Source organism: Danaus plexippus, chromosome 6 (genome assembly GCF_018135715.1).
Source record: "Danaus plexippus chromosome 6, MEX_DaPlex, whole genome shotgun sequence".
NCBI lineage: Eukaryota > Metazoa > Arthropoda > Insecta > Lepidoptera > Nymphalidae > Danaus > Danaus plexippus.
In genome coordinates this window covers 4,326,081-4,347,187 of record NC_083540.1, presented here as the reverse complement: position 1 = coordinate 4,347,187, position 21,107 = coordinate 4,326,081, and the positions used below count along the sequence as shown (strand labels likewise).

General features: G+C 31.3%; 4 protein-coding genes and 3 long non-coding RNA genes across 13 annotated transcripts; 3 read left to right on the top strand and 4 right to left on the bottom strand.

The window, feature by feature from the left end:
• Nucleotides 1–3,408: 3,408 nt before the first annotated feature.
• LOC116779100 (uncharacterized) lies at nucleotides 3,409–4,644 on the bottom strand. Its single transcript, XM_032673265.2, has 3 exons — nucleotides 4,300–4,644; nucleotides 3,849–3,950; nucleotides 3,409–3,639 (listed from the first exon to the last, which is right to left on the bottom strand). The coding sequence occupies exons 1-3, from the start codon at nucleotides 4,489–4,491 to the stop codon at nucleotides 3,499–3,501; spliced, it is 435 nt and encodes a 144-aa protein (XP_032529156.1). The 5' UTR covers nucleotides 4,492–4,644; the 3' UTR covers nucleotides 3,409–3,498.
• Nucleotides 4,645–8,136: 3,492 nt separating this feature from the next.
• Nucleotides 8,137–10,872, bottom strand: LOC116779267 (uncharacterized). Of its 2 annotated transcripts, none has more exons than XM_032673537.2 (4): nucleotides 10,187–10,869; nucleotides 10,058–10,112; nucleotides 8,703–9,114; nucleotides 8,137–8,264 (listed from the first exon to the last, which is right to left on the bottom strand). In XM_032673537.2, coding segments are annotated over exons 1-4 (552 nt in total). In that variant the 5' UTR covers nucleotides 10,189–10,869; the 3' UTR covers nucleotides 8,137–8,181. The 2 variants fall into 2 exon arrangements, 1 of the variants encoding a protein (XP_032529428.1); XR_004354180.2 differs by lacking the exon at nucleotides 8,137–8,264 and adding an exon at nucleotides 9,191–9,440 and having other exon boundaries at nucleotides 9,033–9,114; nucleotides 10,187–10,872.
• A 495-nt stretch (nucleotides 10,873–11,367) lies between these two features.
• On the top strand, nucleotides 11,368–11,854 carry LOC116779099 (uncharacterized). The gene is made up of 2 exons (XR_004354169.2): nucleotides 11,368–11,502; nucleotides 11,633–11,854. It is a non-coding gene; the product is annotated as an uncharacterized LOC116779099 (long non-coding RNA).
• A 676-nt stretch (nucleotides 11,855–12,530) lies between these two features.
• On the bottom strand, nucleotides 12,531–13,318 carry LOC116779114 (small proline-rich protein 2H-like). The gene is made up of 2 exons (XM_032673291.2): nucleotides 12,955–13,318; nucleotides 12,531–12,806 (listed from the first exon to the last, which is right to left on the bottom strand). The coding sequence occupies exons 1-2, from the start codon at nucleotides 13,186–13,188 to the stop codon at nucleotides 12,615–12,617; spliced, it is 426 nt and encodes a 141-aa protein (XP_032529182.1). The 5' UTR covers nucleotides 13,189–13,318; the 3' UTR covers nucleotides 12,531–12,614.
• A 40-nt stretch (nucleotides 13,319–13,358) lies between these two features.
• On the top strand, nucleotides 13,359–14,615 carry LOC116779078 (uncharacterized). Its single transcript, XM_032673239.2, has 3 exons — nucleotides 13,359–13,824; nucleotides 13,915–14,220; nucleotides 14,456–14,615. Exons 1-3 carry the CDS (start codon nucleotides 13,483–13,485, stop codon nucleotides 14,501–14,503), a joined length of 696 nt encoding a protein of 231 aa, XP_032529130.1. The 5' UTR covers nucleotides 13,359–13,482; the 3' UTR covers nucleotides 14,504–14,615.
• Nucleotides 14,616–15,430: 815 nt separating this feature from the next.
• LOC116779269 (uncharacterized) lies at nucleotides 15,431–20,637 on the top strand. Of its 6 annotated transcripts, none has more exons than XR_009753982.1 (7): nucleotides 15,431–15,445; nucleotides 16,082–16,221; nucleotides 16,292–16,564; nucleotides 18,835–18,996; nucleotides 19,077–19,137; nucleotides 20,050–20,187; nucleotides 20,466–20,637. It is a non-coding gene; the product is annotated as an uncharacterized LOC116779269 (long non-coding RNA). The 6 variants fall into 6 exon arrangements; XR_009753981.1 differs by having other exon boundaries at nucleotides 15,435–15,449; XR_009753980.1 differs by lacking the exon at nucleotides 15,431–15,445 and having other exon boundaries at nucleotides 16,019–16,221.
• LOC116779268 (uncharacterized) lies at nucleotides 15,866–17,422 on the bottom strand. Its single transcript, XR_004354181.2, has 2 exons — nucleotides 16,591–17,422; nucleotides 15,866–15,996 (listed from the first exon to the last, which is right to left on the bottom strand). It is a non-coding gene; the product is annotated as an uncharacterized LOC116779268 (long non-coding RNA).
• Nucleotides 20,638–21,107: the final 470 nt, after the last annotated feature.

The window sequence follows — 21,107 nt, the reverse complement described above, 5'->3', positions numbered from 1 at the left end:
CTCCCCCCACCTCATAGCAGATTGTCCACCGCATAGCAGATAAGATAATTTTATTACATTTGTACAGCTTATTTTGAAAAATTTGCAACCGTGGGAATGTAGATTTTTGATTGTCAGTTATTCACATCAAGATTGCCTTATTGCGACTTCACGCTTATAAACTGATAGTCTGTCTACTCAACTCGTCAGATAGTGGTTATGGAGAACTAGTGATATATCTATAAATTATAAGTTATTATCTACTCACAATATACCTCCCGTTCGTTGAAGTTGTTAAGATATAACTTTATTAATTTAAAACATGTTGAAGGTCTTTACTTCGAAATTATATTTTGTATAATTCTTCATTTGATATATTTTAGTTTTTGTTTAACCGTGTACTTCTCTGTATTTTTTTTGGCACGTGAAAAACGAAGTCCCAAAAAAAGACATTTAGTAAACACTTTCCATATAGAAAAAAATAAAATAATAGGAAGAGAAAAGATATATAAACAAGCAAAACATATCATTCATTTAAGTAACTTTTAGTTCCATGAATATAAAGTTCTTTACTACGGTTTAGAAGCCGACTTTATTATTAGTTTTGTATTAAGAACTGTGATAGATATAGCTTTATTTTCGTACACATAATTGTTCAGATATTAAAAAAATCAGGGAAACTTGTTAAAAACTCTATGTTAATTTATTTAAGTATTTGATAACAAAAGCAATAAATCCGTTTCGAAGGAATCCATAGCCTTTTTTATATTGTTGACGGGCTTCTTAAGACGGCCTTGATTTTTCTGAGTGGCGTGTAATTTTATAAACGTTAATTAATTTAATTGTGTCTTGGTATCTATTATCGGTTATTATCTATTTTACGGCCTTTTGATAATATTAAAACTTGAAAAATTTTTTAGCAATGAAACCTACATAATTACTACCTACTTTTCAGTAACTAAAATTACTATTAATTATTAATGAACATCATTAATAATAGCAATTAGCCAAGTATACAGTTGAAATGTGTAAAGGAATTTTATCAATGACTTTCGAATCTAACTTGCATCACCTGATAAGCCACAGCAGAATCTGTAAACATTTTTTTTATCAATTTATCTATGTACGAAATGTGTTGAGTTTTTGATAAACGACTGAAAGAATGTGCTATTGATATTACGGGGTTAAAAATATACTGCTATTATTTTTAATTTTAGGTAAGCAGTGTCCTATATATACAAATATAGGTATTTATTTAAAAATATTCAAAAAAATATTTGATAAAAAAAATATTGAACAATCATCTCACGGATCAGACGAAAAAGAAATAGATTTCGAAATATCATGACTCATCTATAGACATACTTGGATTTTCTATATATGAAACCGAACTTGAGAATAAAACTATCATTTGAAGTTGCTTTTGACTCATAGGCATCTCCTTGTCTGATTTGTTTGTAGGTGTAGAATATTTTTATTTAACACAGGCGTAGAATAGGTTACACACATTTTTGTAGATGTGGAAAATTTTTATTTAGCACAGGTTGTCATATAAACTTAAATACATAACAATAAATTTTATAAAACATAAAGAAGAATATAACAATGATGTTGAAGAAAGAATTTGTTTGATTGAGTTTCTTAAGAATAATACAAGCATTATAAAGTTTCAGACTTTGTCTATTCGAGATGCATTAAAGGAAATAATCGAAAGCGACGTTGCTCCATATGAAATATTAAAGTGAAAACCAGCCTTCTGTCATTCGGACTAATACCTAATGTCATGCCCAAACTAAATCGGTCGTTGTGAGTCAGTAGAGAAAATGTACATTTCTAAAACAAAACAATATATTTTGATAAACTTTCCTTATCTGATTATTGAATTACAATGACTAAGCATCTGACGATAAACGTTCTCGGTTTTTGATACTTTTAATATTATTTGGATCTTTCTAGTTTCGTTAAGAAATATTGCCTATGTAGTTTATCTTTACCGACCTAAATCTAAAATATTGCTATCCTCCATCTAGACGTATATAAGACTAAAATTATAACGATTTGACACTTGATGCCTTAATTACTATATATATGATTAGATAAATGAAACCCTATTAACAAAATTAAATAAATACATGTTAACGATACAAGAAAATTGTCACTGGTCGGTCTGTATTTTATAAACTAAAAAGGAGTTTTTATAAGTGCAATAAAAGTCATAGCCTACATATTTGAACTTTTGTTTGTAAGTCTGTATTTTTGTGGAAGTTCAAATTTACCGCAGTATAATATACTATTTCAACAGCATCAATTAAATATTACGTTTCAGGACCGTGCTTCCGTCGCTTATGAATTCGATGTCAACAGCTGTTCTAAATATCAAAATTTAAATAATGGGTTAGTTTTATGAAATATATAAGAATAATATATAAAATTATTTTTAAAAAGTGAGAACAGTAAAGAGTGTTCTTACATACTTAATTTAAATTCGTCAGGGGCATTGCCATTGCATGTAACGAATGTTTTCTTTCAGAGTCAATAGAGCAAGAAGGTGCTTAACATTCAACGTGGTCATTTTTCTCTATTAAAAGAAAGTCTTTACATTGATTCCAATCAACAAAAAAATTAACCTAAATAAGTTTACTTCAAAATGTTTACTTCAAAAAACATATAACCAGGTTTAACCTGGTTACATGTTATATTAAAACAAAATCATAATCGAGGTTCAATTTGAATAAAATTGTTAATTAGTTTAATGTTCATCAGATATTGTAATGTATATAGTTCAAGTTGTAATATAGTATATGAGATCATTCATAAATTTTTCAAATGTTTTCCATAAAATAATAAGGCTCGATGTCTAATTTAGTGCAATTTGAATTTCAAAACAAATTACCATAATCTGCATAGCACGTCTACGTCTGGTCGATAAAAAGCAAAATTTCTCTGTGATTACTAGGATTTAACATTGTCGACATGGAAAATAACTACCAACCTCAAGCCGTATTGTGAATTCTTAAGAGGTTGTTGGGGAGACAAGAAATAAATTATTGTTATACCACGCGAATGTAATAAAAGCAAAGTTGCATGGGCAACATATTAATTGAATCTACGGCAGATTTGAATTTAAAGCGCCTACGAAAATATTACAAGCAAAAGCCGCAAAAAACCTTACAAGAATATTTTATCAAAATATATTTTAAGACATATTTTTTTGTCAAAAATATTTATTTATACTTTAATTTATACATTGTTACTCACTAATGTTTTCTTATCTTAAAATTATTATTGTTATATAACCTTTTTAATTGAACTCGTTTGTGAAAAGAATATTTTAACTGAAGAACTACCACTTACCAAATAATTTATACCTAAGCCGTGAAAACAGATGTCAATATTAATAATCAACGGAGTGCAAATAAAAAGCATAAATAAGTTGTTATAATTATATTTTTTATAAAGGCCAATGAATAATACAATCGTATCAAAATGTATGTTTTGAAAAAATAACAGTTATGCTCATTATTTCTTTCTTCCTGTAGCAGGGCTCGGTAAACGATAACATCTCAAAATCATGTGCATATCATAAAAGGTCATGTGGTGAAATGAAAAATATTCTGGGTTTTGATAGTATGAGCACTTTTCGGCACCATTACCAAGAACCTATTAAATTAAAATGACATTTATAACTTACAACTTAATAAAAACAAGAAATTGAAAGAACCCGTTAAAAAGAATAGACGTTAAAGCTACTTCATTCTATTTAAGCTGACGTTCTTATAGTTATTATTATCACTAAATAATTGGTCATATTTTTATCATTAGATAACTCTTCTATTTTCTATATTATTATCATTGAAATAAACAAATACCTCTCCAACGGTGCAGCGGAATATGCCGGTGGGTATACAAGGTAATGTCTCAAAATTCGGCATCACACTGTCCATTGGTAAATTATGGCCATATTTTCTACACTGAAATATTAAAGAAGTATTGAAACACATCTCTATCACAAATTGCCTTTTGTTAATATTAACTCCAACTACCACTTAAGTTTGCGTGCCTCTATTAAAAAATATATGAACAGGAATGGAAACATTGAGCATATCTTAACACACATTATTTTTGTTACATTATTTCTTGTAACGTCTTCTACCTCGGTAGAAAAAATTTAGTACTGTCACTATATTCATTATACTCGGTTACATTTAAAGTGCACGACAAAACAAAGAACCATTTCTCCAACTTTGACCTGATATTTGATTTAATCGAATAACTTTTCTATATCTAAAAAAAGTTCCCATAAATCCGGAAACAACTTACATCATACTGCGCCGGTGAGGGAGGTGGCTTCAAAGAACCGCCACCGGAACTTCCTTTACTTTCACTAGATCCACAGCTATCTTTATTGTGCGATCCACCACATGCATCACTTCTATTACGCTGGCTTGACCTTATAAATTTGTTGCTTTGGACAGTATATCGTACCAATTTCGATATGGTAACTATTTTCATTATTGAAGTTATTTCACATTGTATTTATTCTAGATAAGCATACTCTAAAATTTGTCTTCGTTTATTTAATCATAGAATTAATTATGATCTAATTTTGTTTCCAATACATGTCACAAATTTTACTGACGTATCGATAGATGTCTTAATATTCAGGTTTATTTAGATGAACCTCATTTTATTGACAGAAACTTCAGGGTCGTACAAAAAATAATGAACCATTATATAGTGTATATTATAAATATAGAAAAACTAATTTGCCAAGTTTAATAGATCTTCATGGTAACGAATGTAGCAGTAAATATCTACCTTATCAGACAGTATTCTTGTTACAAAAATGATCTCAGGCTGGTATCACCAACTATATTAGATTGAGATTGGGGTCAAAAGAAACTATAATGTGCGCCTGACAATTAATCTGATGAGTTTAAATAAAACTAGTAAACACATATCACACGTTAACATAAAATGCAATCGATGTTCTGCCTAACTTCTGCCTGCCTTGTACAAGAAAAATATACAAATAACAGTGTAGTAGTACTTGTAGGAATATGAATTCCAATCTGTGTTTTGTTCTAACAAATTTAATGAGAAGACAGAAGTCAAGGATAAGAGAAAATATACTAGAAAAATAATATAAAATAAAATAATTATATTAATGTGTTTATTCTAATTAAGTCATTATACATTTTGAATTTTATTTTAAATATTCAATATCTCCTAAAATATTCGCTTGGATATCTAACAGAAAATTTTATCTATAATGTAATAGAAAATTTTATTCAGTATTGATTGCATAAGTAATTTATTTAATGAAGAATAATATATATTGACATTAAAATTGAATTTAATGACCCCTGCGAGACTGCTGTATAATATAATATGATATAAGAAATATATATGTATAAATTTAAATATAAAGAAATAATAAATGTATGTATTTCTTAAAATATTTAATAAAGTCAGGAAATAGGACTGGAGGAGGGAAAATAATATCAATTATTATTTGCAAAATTATTAGTCGTCATGGACATTTTAAATTTTTTTATATCCAATATCAATAATATATATATGCGAAATTCAAATTCATCAAAGAATTTTGTTTACTTCAGCTCCCCTAATATTAATAAGATGCATTTGCATTTGCTACAAATCCATAAATGACTCTGTTGATAGATGAATCATTAAATTTAATTTATACAAGAAATTATTAAATATCCGTTTTATAATTTTCCGTGTTATCAAAGGATAGACAAAACTTGATTCTTGAAGTGCTAAGTGAATAGATAGTTTTGTAGACTATGTATACATAATATGTGTCTCAAAGAGTTTCTATCGCCGACGCAATTAATTTTGTAATTTGTCATTATTTCGCCTGCTTTACGAAACTATTCGAACAGTCGTATTGGGTATACTAATGGGCAGTACATATTCTACACGTAAAAAGTTCACCTACTAAGATAATTTTTATACTTATTTTGTCAACCGTAACCCAGTCAAGAGTAAAGAAAGCTTTCACTGAAATTCTTATATTTAAACAGCTTTCCTTTAAGCCGTTTGACTCATACTAATAAACTTAGAAATTAGGTTAAAATGTCGAACTGTCAAACAAAGTTTACGGTACATAAACGTCGTTCCAACGTCGCGTCACGTCGAGCGGAACAAGCGAAAAGTTTAACTAGTTAGTAGTTTACAGTCAACGATAAAAGGTCTCGATTCGTCGGCTGTAAAAAAGTTAACGACCATCCACTCCCATAAGTATTTATTGAAAAGCTGGGTGAATAGACACAGTACATTTGGTAACATTTATCAATATTCAGGACTGATATAAAACTAAATTATTTTTTTCTAACTTGAGTCGCATTCTAAAGGTTTTTAACAAAGATAATATTTAATTTTGGAATGTGCCAGTATTTAAATATTCATTCAAATTATTGGTCGTTCTTATTAAACACGAAATGAGTTTGTTGGGGTCGGTGATTTACATTATAGGGAAACTAATGGACACTATTCTGCTAACAGTACCTTTAATATTTATGTAGTATCAAAATTATTTTAGGGTATGTATATATAATAGTGGGGTAGGTAAGATAAGTATACTTTTGTTTAAAATTTGTATTTTATGAAATTTAAAACTGTCCATTTCAGCTACTAAATAAACAATTTTAACATTTTTAATGGGATTCAGTAATCAAACAGATATAAACGATATAAGTCAATTAAATTCTTTTTTTTAAAAAGTGATAAACTTGTACTAATGCCGCTTTACTGCCTCTTTACATACTGGATCGTCCTTATTGACCGCTAAGGTGAATCGAAAACCACTTTCGATGTTAACTTATTAGTTGCCTAGAACTTGAACTTTTTATGTTATGAACAAAAAATTGAACATATCTTTTGTGCCTTAGATGTATTTCTGGTAACTTCACAATAAAATCACGCCGGATCAATTTTATAGTGGGTTTTGTGATTAGTAATATCCACAACAAATCAGGAAGTTGTCTGGATTCTTAAATACTCGTAACAATATGGCATTTTTCTTCCCATATTCATTAATCATCAACCCTTATTTCCTACTACAAATCCTTGCTTTTTACGATTATTTTTTATCAGAGTTACAAGTGTAAAATTTCTCCGAGAGAGTCGAGCCATTGTTGATCTAGACTAATTTTTATAGCCTTTTTAATATTAAGAAAAAAAATTTAAACCCTGAGATAATTAAAGAAGTCAACATTCAGATAAAGGAAATTTAGAATAGTTGTCGATAAGCACGCCTCAGATGCTCAGTTTCCACTTTTGTTGTAAAAGGTATAGTGAAACATCAAAGTTAAAATACATATAATGTCTACTAACAATGACTCCAATTCCGGGTTTGATATTATCCGCAAACATTCACGTCCAATAAACAGATTGGCGTTTTCAAACTATTATAATTTGAAATTATAACTATGTTTCCTGACAATTTTTCCCTTCACCACTTGTGAGTGGTGTCTAAATACTCTTAGAAAGTACGTACCTAAAACGCGGCAAAAAGCCACGTTGGTACTTCCTAGATTTTAAATCCGCACACGCTCATGCACTAGAAGCCGACCTTTAACCTTTAGGCCACCTCGATTTACTGTGGCGTTTACCATCCCTAAATACAAATCAATGAGACCTGTGAATAATACGCGTTCAGACCTAAAAAATTTACATTTCAATAGACTTGTGTTCGTTATTTAGTTAAACTAAAAAATTTTAATAACGAAATTTGCATAACAATAAAACATTTACTTCACGGAGTGCAAAAAAATTATACCGGCTTTACATTACAAATCTTTTTTTATTATTTTAATTCCATCATCTTTAGAGACCAACTCAAATATGTTTAAACATAAATAGGATTATAGGAGTTAGATAGTTTATTATTTTTATTTGCAAACGATTTATTTTTCGTATATTTCGCAAATAAAAGTAACCCCCCAAAGAGTACACGCCGTAAAAACATTTTACTATCTATATTAATATATTTTACGCTTTAGGGAGTTTAATATCTTGGCTTCTGAAGGATCGTATGTCATACAACCACTAAATTTCAATAATACTAATATACTTCTAAGTAAAAACCACTCGAGGAGTTGATAATCATTAAATATAAAATTAATAGGATTATTATACTTATAAATTTATTGTATCGACAGGATAAAAATATCACTAGCACAGCTTCATAACTAAGACTGGCAATCCTGCAGCTGCTTCTTTATTAAATTTTGTATTGTCCGCCTTAGAAGAACAACCTGTACAAATTTATTGTATTGGTGAAAGAACTACCATTTTCTTATGTGGAGCTACTAGATTGGGTATTTTAGAGCCGCCACTGCTACTTAAAGGATTTCGACCAGGCTGAATACCAGGCGGAGTCTCAAAGCAATCTGCTTTGCAAGGGGCATCCCATAAGCAAGGTGGAGGTGGTTTCCAATGTACGCAACCTGGTCTTGTACAAGGCTCTTCCTTAACTACAGCTTTAACCTCACGTAATCGTCCGCCCGGTCCACGGACCATATTACTAGGTGCTAATTCTTTATTTTGAAAGCGGCTTAAAATAGTTTCAATTGTTTTTTCATCGAAAACAAATAATGAATTGGTAGGGTTGTTATTGGAATCACATCCACAGTTTGCAGACTGATTTGTAAAGTTTAAATCATTAACTTTGGTGTTAAAAGGTGGACACTTACAACATTGCTCAGCCTTTGTAGACACATCAGGAACGATTCCCTTCAATTCACAAACAATAAATCTTTTGCCACCGCCAGAACCTGCACTTGATTCTGCTGGCCCTGCTGACCCTCCACCTTGGGCGCGATAATGAGCTGCTAAAGGTGCGGGATCTGCAAGTCCCCGATTACGAGCAAGTTGACTAGGCGCACAAAGAGGATCTGGCAGCACAAGACATGCAGGCTCCCCTCCACAACCAGTTCTTCTGCAGTCATGTTGAAGCCCATTTCGTTTAATGCAGTGGCAACTGTAATACATAATACCGCCTCTTAGCTCACGGCTCTTGGTCCTTTTAAGTTGATTTTCTTTTTCATCCTTTTTTTCTGTACCACTCTCCTCCGTCCTCGGGGCTGCATCATTGGACTTCAGGATCTGAAATTTTTGGACATAATATCTTATACCAATTTTGTATCCACCATGTCCGCCGTGTATGTTTTATTTTTTTTACCCGAAACCTTTAGCGCGTTAGACTGGTACAGTCCGACTCACTACCACTGTGAAACCAGATCAAAATCGCTGAAGCGAGTAACGTAGGTCTTTCCAGGTGGAGGGCGACGAACGCACGGCGGACAGATCGGTGGACATGGCCTCGGACAGCAAGGGCCCGCCCGACACAAATATCGGATCGACCCTTGCTGGAAGAACTGGCAATCCTGCAGTCCATTACGCTTAAACGCAGATCGCGGCAGGCACTGCAACTAAATATTACAATGGCTCTTAATAATTCTTATGATAAAAATGTGCAATAGCAAGGTAAGCCACTGATAATGCGTGAACGATAAATAACCATTTGAGTAAATTTGGTACAATCCCTTTTTGACGTTCTTAAGGACAAAAAAAACTAAATCTAACAGAAATAGTGATTTATTCCGACTTAACCGAAAATTACCGAAAACCAATCTGGGTTATGTTTAGTTACGTGGAGTTTAATTTTACCCTGCTATGATAAGAAATAAAAATCTGATAAAATATTAATAAATCGTAAAAAGCCTCTAATTTTCTATAAATATTTTATGTCAATATTGAAGCATTTTTTTTTTAAATTTATATTTTACATACGTATTATGTGACTTGTAGTCTATTTATTATGTCTATTTACACCTAGTGATAATTTTTGGAAAACCGCGTATGAAATTACATTTTTTTATACATAAAATCGTGATGAAGTATTTGTAAAGTCATTCTTTGAAACATTATCTACAATCTATTTGCGGATTCTCTTAAAATATACTATAATTACAGCGAAAATATACTTTATTTTTTAAATTTACACTAAAATATATTCTACCTATAAACCTTGTGGATTTTAACTTACTGGTGGGCCGCAGTCTTCATATTTATAGCATACCATCGGACCACATGGAGAACACCTGTAAATTGTATTTAGTTTTATTAATTTAGATCATTATAGAAAATCTTACCAAACCAAACAGTTAAAACATACATCTTGGATACCGTTAAGGAGAGATGATTTTCAGATTTTACTTATTTTTCTTTGATTTTATTCAAAATATGATGAGATATTTTCACTTAAAAATTTTGAATTTATGTGATTTTTTTAATAAATTTATGCGAAATACATCTGTACTAAATAGAAGACAGAAATCATCTGGCGATGGTTTCTAATTTCAATTCACGCTACAAAATATTAATCCAATTTAAATTTTCTAACATGCCAGAATTTTTATAACAGAAATAAGTTTTCGACAAAAGAGTTCAATAATGTGAATGATCTAATGTCTCATCTTGCAAATTATGCTCAAGGGCTCAGCATGTGGATTAAAACTATGTTTAGCGCATGCAATTTTAGCCGGACCACATAACGGAACTGGTTGTATTTCACACAGTGGAGACGATTGGCAACCACTTCTACGACAGTCATATTGCAATCCATTTCGACGAAGGCAAAAACAGTCAGTATACAGCATACCGCCCCTTAACTCGCGACTTTTACTATTTCTTAATGGAGTTATCATTCTGCGGGGACCCATTTTGTTAAGGATAATAAAATATCTGTAAACTTGAAATTTAGTGTATTAAATATTTTTGTAAAAAATGATGTTATTAAATCACTTTAAATTTAGAAATAATATGTAATATAGATTTATGTTTACTATGAATTTATTAGATCTGATTATTTTGGGTAAAATCTAGTAGGTTGAGAGCTATTATATTAAACATTAAAAATACAACGTGGTTCCTTACATTATTCTCTTCAAGTAAATTTATATCTCAATAAAATTAATGTTATTTAATAACGTAATTAATTTACAACAAAATACGTTTAATGAAACTGTAACAAAATATTTACGATTTGGCTTGTGTACATAAAGGCACATTAATTATGCAAAGCATCGTCAAAATCTGGGTCCTATTAGAGACAATTGTTCATATTTTAATATTTTGAGTAGGTTTCAGTATATTGAATGATTTAACAACAATAAAAAATATTTAATATTTTTTCATAACAATATTCATAGGTCTATAATCCAAAGAAGTTATATTCGAAGCAAAAATATTTTTTATTATTGGCTGGAAAAAGAATAAAAGTCTAGAATATTTCTTAAAATTCTAAGTTCAAACCGTTACAGAGGTGATTTGTATAAGCTTTTTTCATCATAAGGTCAGTACAATAAAATCATTCAAGTGATAAACATATAAAAAGTCAAAAAAACTCTATATAATTTATAAACATAAAATTCCTCTGGAATTTTCTAATTCTCTATTTAACTTCAGCTACAACTAAAATCAAACCAAAATGTAAGTTACCAGCATATCATGGTTTTTAATTCTTAGCATCTAGTATTTTTATGAACAAAATGTTTCAGTAGCTACTTTCGATTCCAGTCTTCGAAGTAACATTCTAACGTAATTTTCTTTGTATTCGAAGGTGTGGACCTTGTGGTGGATGCTGCGGTGGCTGCTGCGGTGGCTGTTGTTGTCCGTGCATTACTATATACACGTGCTGTACGAAGATTTGTTAAAACGTGTCGTTACAGAAGCGGCCATGACAAGGTCTTCATGGGATGCTGCCATGTTAACCTTATCAATGATGTCCGTTACAATTCGTGATGTTTTATGAAATAAAGTTGTTTGTATAAAATGTACAAAATCTTTTAATTTTCCATTAAAAAGCCCTCGTAAGATAACATAAGTCCTGGCCAGGAAACGAAGGATGATAGAATAATTAAAGTTTGGTGGATTTTACTAAAATGTTCTTCAAATATCATGTCCAATAAAGACGTGATATAATGCCTAACCCTTCTACATAGAACAAAGCATTTTTTCTAAAGTGAATTTCATAGTAAAATTTCATTAAAACACCAGCTAAAACTATTACTATTCCATAGAAGAACAGCTAAATCTATTACTCGAAAAACTTTCAAAACTTGTCTGTTTCTTGGGTTGGAATATTTCGAAATTTTTCTAATTTTTTTTTTTTCTCAAATGGAATACTATCCAAAGCGTTGACATGCAGCCTCAAGATTAAATTATCCTAGTAGTTAAAGAAGAATTTAAAGAGGAATTTAAAAGAGGAACGGGGAACGCTGTCATGCTCGATTCTTACATTTGTTAGACATATTTCGTGATATAGCCCTACATTCGATAACAGCCTTTTATTGTAAACTAAAAAAAATCTTGTGGCGGTTTCTTTGTCCGTCGTAACAAACTCGTCTTCATGAGAACCATTTTCTAAGTTGAGTATGGGAGTGACTATTGACTACTTGATGAATATTTAATTTACTTTCGACTTTATTCAAATTTCCAAGAAAGCTGGCGTATACAAACAATTGTAGTAAAATACATTTTTAAAATTTGATACTTTTATTCACAAACACTATCATTCACAAATTTTCGAGCTCCTAAATTATTTACCACACTGGCATACAAGGGCCACAGCAACCTCCACATACAGGAACCCCAGGGTAACTACATCTCTTCGGAGAACAAACCCCAGGTTCTGTACAGCAGTAACAAGGACAAGGCTTGCAGCGATTTGGTCTGCAGCACGGTATTGCCACTGAGTCACATACAGGTACTGGTGGTGTGACTCGGTTTACGGGCTGTAACAAATATATAATTGTTTAGCAGTTGTTTTACTTCATAGATTCAAAATAACAGCTAATTTCCTTATAGCGTCAGAAGAAAACAGTTAATGATTTAAAAATTCTATAAATGAATAACCATGAATAACATGTGCATTATTCAGACCTTATCACACGGAGGGCATGGAGGCAAACATGGTAGTACAGGTGGTGGTATACAGGGCGCCGGGCATGGTCGTACTGGCGCTGGGCATGGAGAACATCCCCCACCAGGACAAACTGAACAAGGACTCAGATCGTTTCGCGAGGCCACACACGGCTTCGTAGAGTATGGATAGCAGGCACCGCATGGCATTCCGGTGCATACACATGGGTCAAAACTGTAGAAGGGAGCGCTCATTTTAACTTTTACAATTTTTTTCACCAAATTATTGTAATAAAAATGTAATTTATGTAATTTTTATTATTGACTTTATGTGAATTTGATATAAAAAGAATTAAATCTGACAGAAGTCAATTACTTTTTTATTTTGTGTTTGAAGTTTGCAATTGAATTAGAATAAAAAATGACAAATATCATGACAATAGAAAAATAAAAAATTGACACTAAATTAAACAGTTAAATTTTATATAAATATATTGCAAATAAAATATACATAAATATAAAAATAAAATTTTAAACATAAAAAGAGTAATGTGTTCCACGTGCTTTTGTCCTACATGTCCGGCGATTCTTCCTTGTGGAACCGGACCGTGTAGGTATTCTTGTCCCTGTCCGCCGCCGTGTTGCCAACCATGTTGTCCCCCGCCGACTCCGTGTACACCGTGTCCACCATGCAACTGCAGAGCATACTTCAGACCGTGCCCCGCCCCTGTCATACCGGACATCGTGCCACCTATAGTGCCAGTGCTACCTCCATGCAGACCCCGTAGACTGCCACCCTGTGAACCTTGCCCGTATCCTCCACCGAAACCAGTGTGTTGTCCCCCCGTCCTACCATGTTGTCCTCCACCAGAACCATGTGAATGTCCTCCGGTAAGAAATGTTAAATGCTATATACTTGTATAGTATGTTTCTAGTTTTGTAACATTTTATGAAACATTTTTAACGTTTTTGTCTCGACAGATACGACCTTGCCCTGAACCAACTCCTTGCTACCAGCCTGTTCTTCCGTGTTGTAATCCGCAATGTCCTCCACCTATTATACCTAAACAACGTCCAATTTGTCCAAGAGCTCCTCCCCCTCAATACCCTTGCATTCCTGTCGGCCGTAGCTGCTGCCCTGATTGTGAATTAGATCCTGTCACTCGAAGAAGGCCGTTAATAGTTCATGACAGCGTTTTTGCTAATAGGCCATCAGGTTTACCTGCGGAATGTTTCACAAGGCGAAACCCTAACGTTAGATATTCTGTCACTAATTACGTTAGACAGGTAAGCTTTAAAACTTTATGGTTCCGTTGTGAGCAACATAATATTAGGTATAATTTTTTTAATAAGAGCCTTTGATAAACATTTGCAACAAAATTCATAGCACCCTGAAAATTTTAATCAACCGGTTAACATTTATATTAGAAAACTTTTATCTTAAAACTTTTTAACATGAATTGTTTTCCCTCTTATATAAAAAATCTAGTATTGCATCTATAAACTTGAGTATATTTTTCAGGGGCCTCAATCTGGATGCTGTTACCACGTCAATGTACCTCTTCGGTAGTAAATAACTATGCAAAAAATATGTATGTGTTAAAAAAAAGCAAGTGTTTGTATTTTTAATTTTATTATTGCAATGTTTCTACGTTTTTGATGATTAAAATTATAGCTAAAAATACATTACTCTTTTATATTCTTAAACTCTTGTTCTACATTCTAATACTCTAGCTGTTGCGGCCTTAAGTTTAAAACATTGCCTAAAAATTTCAACTTGTACAATTATTGTCAATTAAACAAGACAGCTTCAATTCATAGGTACTTTCACCTATAGGGTTAAATTGTATAAGGTAGAATAAAAAGGTAGAAAAATTTCCTTTATTTGCAAACCACAAAGTTATAGTAAAACGTTATCCATGGAACCCTAATAGTTAAACCATCTTGAATTCTGGATTTTAAGTATTTTCCACCTAGATTTCAAAAGTATCCAGTTGGTCATAAATTGCTATTTAAAACAGCACAGCCATAACCTCCGTCCATTTGCTCCTATAGCATAAGTGTAACAAATTTCAAATAAAAATTTTTAGTGAAATTATACCGTTAAACATGTCTGGTTGTGGTGGAACTTCTTCAAATTGTTGTTCGCCTTGTTGCCCTACACCATGCGTGCAACCAAGCAATAACTGCTGTGGTCAACCAAGTTGTTTTCAATACAATCCTCCTGCATGTATCAAATATTGCCCAGTGAATCCCTGCATTAACATATACAGCTGTCACACTCAAGTGATGTAGAGGAATGGGAAGGACCACTCGGCGGAGCCTCCTATACAAATGTTTCGTCAAAGGACATCAATTTAATATCATGTCATAAGTAACGTTTTACTAAATAAATGGGTTTCAAAAGATGTGTTATTTGTTACAGTATAATAGAACATTGCCTTATCTCCCATAGGTAACCCACCTCTCTTTCACATAAAACAAGGTTCTTGCAAACATGGACTTTAGTGTAGTAGGTATCTATAGTGAATGTGCATAATCATATTTCGTTATCGATCCAAAATGGCAGCTTTTCCAAATGTGTAAATTAAAAACCTCAGGCCCGAGAATCTTATTCTAGGCATTGCTATCCTAGGTCTGCATTTTCGAAGCTCCGGGTTAATTTTCAAGTAAATTAGATTACAAAATATCCTATTGACAGTGAAATTTTACATTAATAACAAAATGGAAAATCTCCAAAATTTTGAATGTTCAATATCATGAGATAAGTTGTCCTAGAAAGCGTTATTCCATTTAAAAAAATAATACTTCATGTTAACCCACAATTTTAGGGTTTATGTAATTGAAAATACAAGTATATACCTACAACTAACTTATTCGCAAAGCGCCTGCAACCCCAAGCAAGGGCAGCTCAATAAATAAAAACCTCGTGAAAAATTTAGCATTTATTAAACATTAGCCACTATTCACCATACAGACAACCACATTTTCACATTTTATCATCAACAAATCTTCGTACAACATGTATAGATGGTTATTCTAGGGCAGCCACATCCGCAACACCTGTACAGAAACGAGGATAAGTTATTTCAAATAGTACTGAATATTACGAATTATAAATTTCGTTTTCGTTTCGGTTCCTTTACAGCAATCGTGACCACTGGTATAACCGTGACCATATAGATTTAAATCAATATATACGTAGTAGCCCAAAAACTCCCCTTTTCATTCTAATTTTTACACGCGAAAATCTTTGATATCAATATTATAGTTAAAGATCTTCTGAAGGTAAGGTAAACAATAATGAATAACAATATTTATTATATTTTTATAGGATAGCCAGAATCTTTTTTTACAGAATCAACAAGGAATTTAACTAGGTAACCAATGTAATTTAATGGCAACAACCGTAATATACAAAATACACAGCCAATATTTACAATCACTAAGTTTGATGTTGAATAAAAATGATAAGGGGTTTCTTGCGGAATCAACAGGATATGAGGAGTAAAAATAAAATTCATAGGATGAACCGAGGGCTTGAAATCCTAAACCCACTAAACGGGAAGAGCCAAGCCTGGATAACTATTTGGAAGCGCCGAGTAATTTATAAAGGATTTTACGCTTAGCAGTAAATATTTTAATCGACGTACTTACATTTTGAATTTTATTGGTCTCTTCTATCTTCAATCCTTTAGGATATATGCCTTTTTATGGCGATATTTCTGTATTATATATTCTAATTTTATAGTTTTTATAATACTAGTTTTCAATTTTAAAATTTTTTTACTTAATTTTAGAGATGCTAACAGCACAATAATTTCTTATAAACTGATAATCAAAATGATTTTACTTATAATGATATTTTGAAATTCTAGAAATTTTTAAAAAATATTTCTTAATTTAAAATTCTAAGGCATCTTCGTGCTTGTCTAAAAAGGTTCAGAATAATATTAGAAAATGTTTTATTTGGATATATCACAAAAAAAAATGGACAGGTTGCAGATTTGGTATATCTTAGTATAACATAGAAGAATTTATGAATTTATGAAGCTGTATCCAAAATACATGAAGCAAAAACCTTTCTTGATATTTATAATTTATACTGTTCTGATATTTATTATTTTTTTATCTCAAAAGTAATCTTATTTATAATTAGATCTGAAAAGTAGTATGAGAAATAAAAAGAAAGTTTATTTGTTTTGGTTAGAGACAAAAATTACTTTTATGGGATGTAGTTTGTAAATTTGTGTATCAAATGTTTAAATATTTAGTACTTTGATGATGTTGATTGCATAGAAAAAATTGCTTATAGCAACTTTACACAAATCGGAATTAGTGATAGACGCAAAACGTAGGACTTTTTAAAACATCTTTTGCTTATGAATATTTTTTTTATAATTTTTAAGACAGTAATATTATTTATTTTTCACTGAAAATTGTGTAACTTTTTGAGGACAATAATGATGAGCCTTATTTTTCACTTCTCTTTCAGGCCATTAGTTATAAAGACATTTCCATATTGGATAATGTATGAGAGGGAAAGGCCTGTAATTAAAGACAAAATAAATGTTTGAGAGCTCTGTTAATGGACACATACTGTTAGCGTTATATTTTGGTAAACACCCACACAAACTTGTCAGTCAGTTCTCTAATCGTGGCCTTCGATGTTTATTCGTGTTGAAACATACACAGTACATTTAGTCTGTAAACGAGCTACGTACTTATTTGGTGATCTATCTGACAGTTTAATTAAAAGGAATAACATACTGAATTCACTCTAATCCGAATAGCTCTGTATACATTGATATTTGACATTAAAAACTAAAAGATTTAAAAGAAGTAACCAAAATAAATGGAGGCAATGAAAATAAGAAAAATGTTATAGTCATTATTGACGGTGATATCGAGACAAGAGAACATTTGCCGGAAATTCATAAAACACAAGGAATATGACCATTAAAACCCACATCTACGGCGACGCTGTAAATGTGTAGTATAAATGTGCTGTAAATATACAGTGTTAAAATTCCTACTCAATTTTAATAACATGAGATCTACTAACATTTGTATATAACGTAAGATATAATTGTATCATTATTTATTATTTGATACTAAGAAAAAATTTTTTTCGTTAAACCTCTTTAAAGTCTGCTATATAGTTGTGAACATAACTCCAAACAAACAGACAAACAAATGAAAAATATTGTTGGCGTTGATTTTATATATATGTATATATAAGTAACTAACATGCATTAAACATATAAATGATGACTACTTTATATATGATGAGAATTATATTACCTATTGAGAATTTTTTGTCTTAGTGAACGTCTATATCAGGCTTAAAAAACCAATAACTTTCTCAAAAATACTGGTTTTATACACAGATGAAAAGAAAATAAAAAACATCAAACTTAAATGAAATGAAAAACCGTTCATAAAACGTAAACATTATCTTTTATTAATTTAATATTTGGTTGTTATAAAAATTTCTGTTTTACATTTAATAAAATATGTGTAGTCCAATTCTTCATTTGCCAAGTTACAAAGAACCACCAGAATTTATCCCATGTGTCCCAGTACAGGTATGATTTATAATAATCACAAACGGATCTATATAGATATGTTTATAAAAATATAAATTTATCGCCGTCTCTGCATCAAATTGAAAATTTTGGGACGGAATAAAACATTAATCTTTGATCTGTAAAGAAAATATAGAATCAAAAGATCCTTTTCAGTTTGCATTAATACTGTGATAAAATAAATAATTTATACTGCTTAACATAGGAGGTCATTGCAGGGTCTCTAATGTTAAACCTCAAAATAACCAACTATTCGTAATACATTAATACTTTCCTATCCATTATAATAATTACTATTATTATATATGTCTAGGGTTTAAAATGTCTTCCTTGCGGTATCGACCCTGTGACTATGCGGAGACCTTTGATCGTTGGCGACAGTACTTTTGACTATCGGCCTACCAGTTGGCCGGGCATGGTAGTTAACAATCAGGACAAGAAAGTCAGATACCAACTTATCAATTATGAACGTCCAGTAAGTAACGCAATTGATTTAATTTACCATTTAAAAAATTATATTAATTTTACAATAAAATGTTTTTTTTTTAATGGCAGATTCAACCCCACTATCCATCTTGTGCACCTTCATACAACTAACTCCAAACATTCATAAGACGTAAGTAATTCTGTTATTTATAAAACGCACATCTATTCACTGGATGCAATAGATGATTTTTTTTATAGTTAAAAAAGAATTGGACAAAAATACATTCATTACACTTATTATCATCAGAACATATATTAATTTAACCTTTATATATTAATTGCAGTTTTATTTTTCACCAATAATCGCTTTGGATCGATCATTTATCTGTTTATATATTTATCCACGCATTTATTGTTATTATTTATTATAATTTTTCGACAAAATTTACTTATTATGAATTATTATTATTAAGAAATTATTACTAATAATCATAAAAAACTTTAATTATAGAGGAAATGATTTATTATATCTATCGAAACTTTTACATTTACACGCCAGAATGACGTGTAAAAAATATTTAAATGGAACATTATTTTAAAAATGTGACGTAAACTCAAAACGAAAAGTAAACTGTGACATTAAAATTCTCGACGTCTAGAATCGGTCTAAATTAGAAAAGTGATTTCAAGATTTGTCCAAAATATTTCTCATAATTTAAATACAATAAAATACAGTTACAATGTGTGACCGATTGGGTGTAATAAATCAATTACAGACTATTATGTCTGCGATACAGTAAGTCTAAAAAATTACACTTAAAACTTAAATACAAAATGTCCTAAAAGAGTATATTTTATAATATTTTGCACTTTTATAAGAAAATCTTATTTTTGTCTCCGTACATTCTGAATTTCCTTATAGAGACTGCTTTCACATGCCTCACCTGTAGATTATAGATTAATTATAATATCCGTATGATCGAGATATTAACTTTATGGAGCTATTGTTTTGCACTTCCCTGTATTTTTTACAATGTATGGATCTGTTGCGATAGTTATTAGCATATTTCTTCTTTCACATCTCATGTAATAATTACATCAGATGCGGCGGATGCTCCACGGGATGCTGTTCACCTTGCTGCTCCCCACCCTGCTGCGGAAGCGGTTCACTTGTCACAGTATACAGTCAAGTAGCACACATCCAGTGACGGGCTGCCGTTACGATTACATTTTTAATTAGGTTATAGGTTTTTTTTTTTTGAAGTCCGGTAAATAACCGGAAAGTATAGACGGTTTGGATACCTACATAACATACATATGCGAAAAGTGTGTTTCCGACCTCGATTTTGTATATATTTTTTGCTTTTATTACCCAGTTGTTTAAATATCCTTGTTCTTGTTGCCTCGATTCTAATTGAACTAATTTTTGCTTCTGCTGCATGAAATACGGTGACCTTAAATGAGTTATGACAATCTTCTTAAATAGAATTCAGGTTTAACCGGAAATGTGTTTTACAGATGCAATACTGGCTGTGGGGCAGCCGCCAAAACCCATAGCAGCATTTGACAAGGCGGTCATAGCAATTGGACACCATTAAACGTATGAATCCAGGCGGAAAGATAGTCTTGTCAAAATTGTGACGTTTTCGTTTGTTTAAATTGCCGTAAATAAATTGATATTTATATTTTACTTGTGTACTTAATTTTACATGACATGATCACCTAACATTTGCAACTTAGGTATTGATCAAACTCTATAAAACACACGTTGACATTAAGGAAAAGGCAATTAGAATTAACGGGTTTTACGTCAGTGATTGGATCCACAACACATTCTGCCAGCTTTTCATTATTCCCATATGGCCTTAAAATTTGTAAACTGTAACCTGTATCGTACCTAATAAAAAAGTTAATCAGGCTTATAAAATTTCACAAGTCTGTATGGAATTTCAAATAGAAATGTAATTTATCAAAATTCACTCTGTATTTGCACACTTGAATTTCGAAGACCGACAAAAATATTTTCGACTACTCCAACAAAGTAAAATTTGCTACATAATTTTATGCCACCTCATCCTAATGGACTTCGAAGATTGTAGGTAGAAATCGTGAATTAACAATACGCCAGCATTGAAAATTCTAAATAGTGTTGATAGTCAA

What these genes read in the sequence shown, in the direction of transcription:
- LOC116779100 (XM_032673265.2), bottom strand. Translation starts at nt 4,491, where the DNA reads ATGAAAATAGTTACCATATCGAAATTGGTACGATATACTGTCCAAAGC. An exon ending in CCTCACCGGCGCAGTATGAT is followed by an intron (nt 3,951 to 4,299) that starts GTAAGTTGTTTC and finishes TTAATATTTCAG; the next exon opens with TGTAGAAAATATGGCCATAA. An exon ending in TCCGCTGCACCGTTGGAGAG is followed by an intron (nt 3,640 to 3,848) that starts GTATTTGTTTAT and finishes TTAATTTAATAG; the next exon opens with GTTCTTGGTAATGGTGCCGA.
- LOC116779267 (XM_032673537.2), bottom strand. An exon ending in ATGAAGACTGCGGCCCACCA is followed by an intron (nt 9,115 to 10,057) that starts GTAAGTTAAAAT and finishes CAAAAATTTCAG; the next exon opens with ATCCTGAAGTCCAATGATGC. An exon ending in TACAAAGGCTGAGCAATGTT is followed by an intron (nt 8,265 to 8,702) that starts GTAAGTGTCCAC and finishes AAATTTGTACAG; the next exon opens with GTTGTTCTTCTAAGGCGGAC.
- LOC116779114 (XM_032673291.2), bottom strand. Translation starts at nt 13,188, where the DNA reads ATGAGCGCTCCCTTCTACAGTTTTGACCCATGTGTATGCACCGGAATG. An exon ending in CATGCCCTCCGTGTGATAAG is followed by an intron (nt 12,807 to 12,954) that starts GTCTGAATAATG and finishes TATTTGTTACAG; the next exon opens with CCCGTAAACCGAGTCACACC.
- LOC116779078 (XM_032673239.2), top strand. Translation starts at nt 13,483, where the DNA reads ATGTGTTCCACGTGCTTTTGTCCTACATGTCCGGCGATTCTTCCTTGT. An exon ending in AACCATGTGAATGTCCTCCG is followed by an intron (nt 13,825 to 13,914) that starts GTAAGAAATGTT and finishes TTGTCTCGACAG; the next exon opens with ATACGACCTTGCCCTGAACC. An exon ending in TCACTAATTACGTTAGACAG is followed by an intron (nt 14,221 to 14,455) that starts GTAAGCTTTAAA and finishes TATATTTTTCAG; the next exon opens with GGGCCTCAATCTGGATGCTG.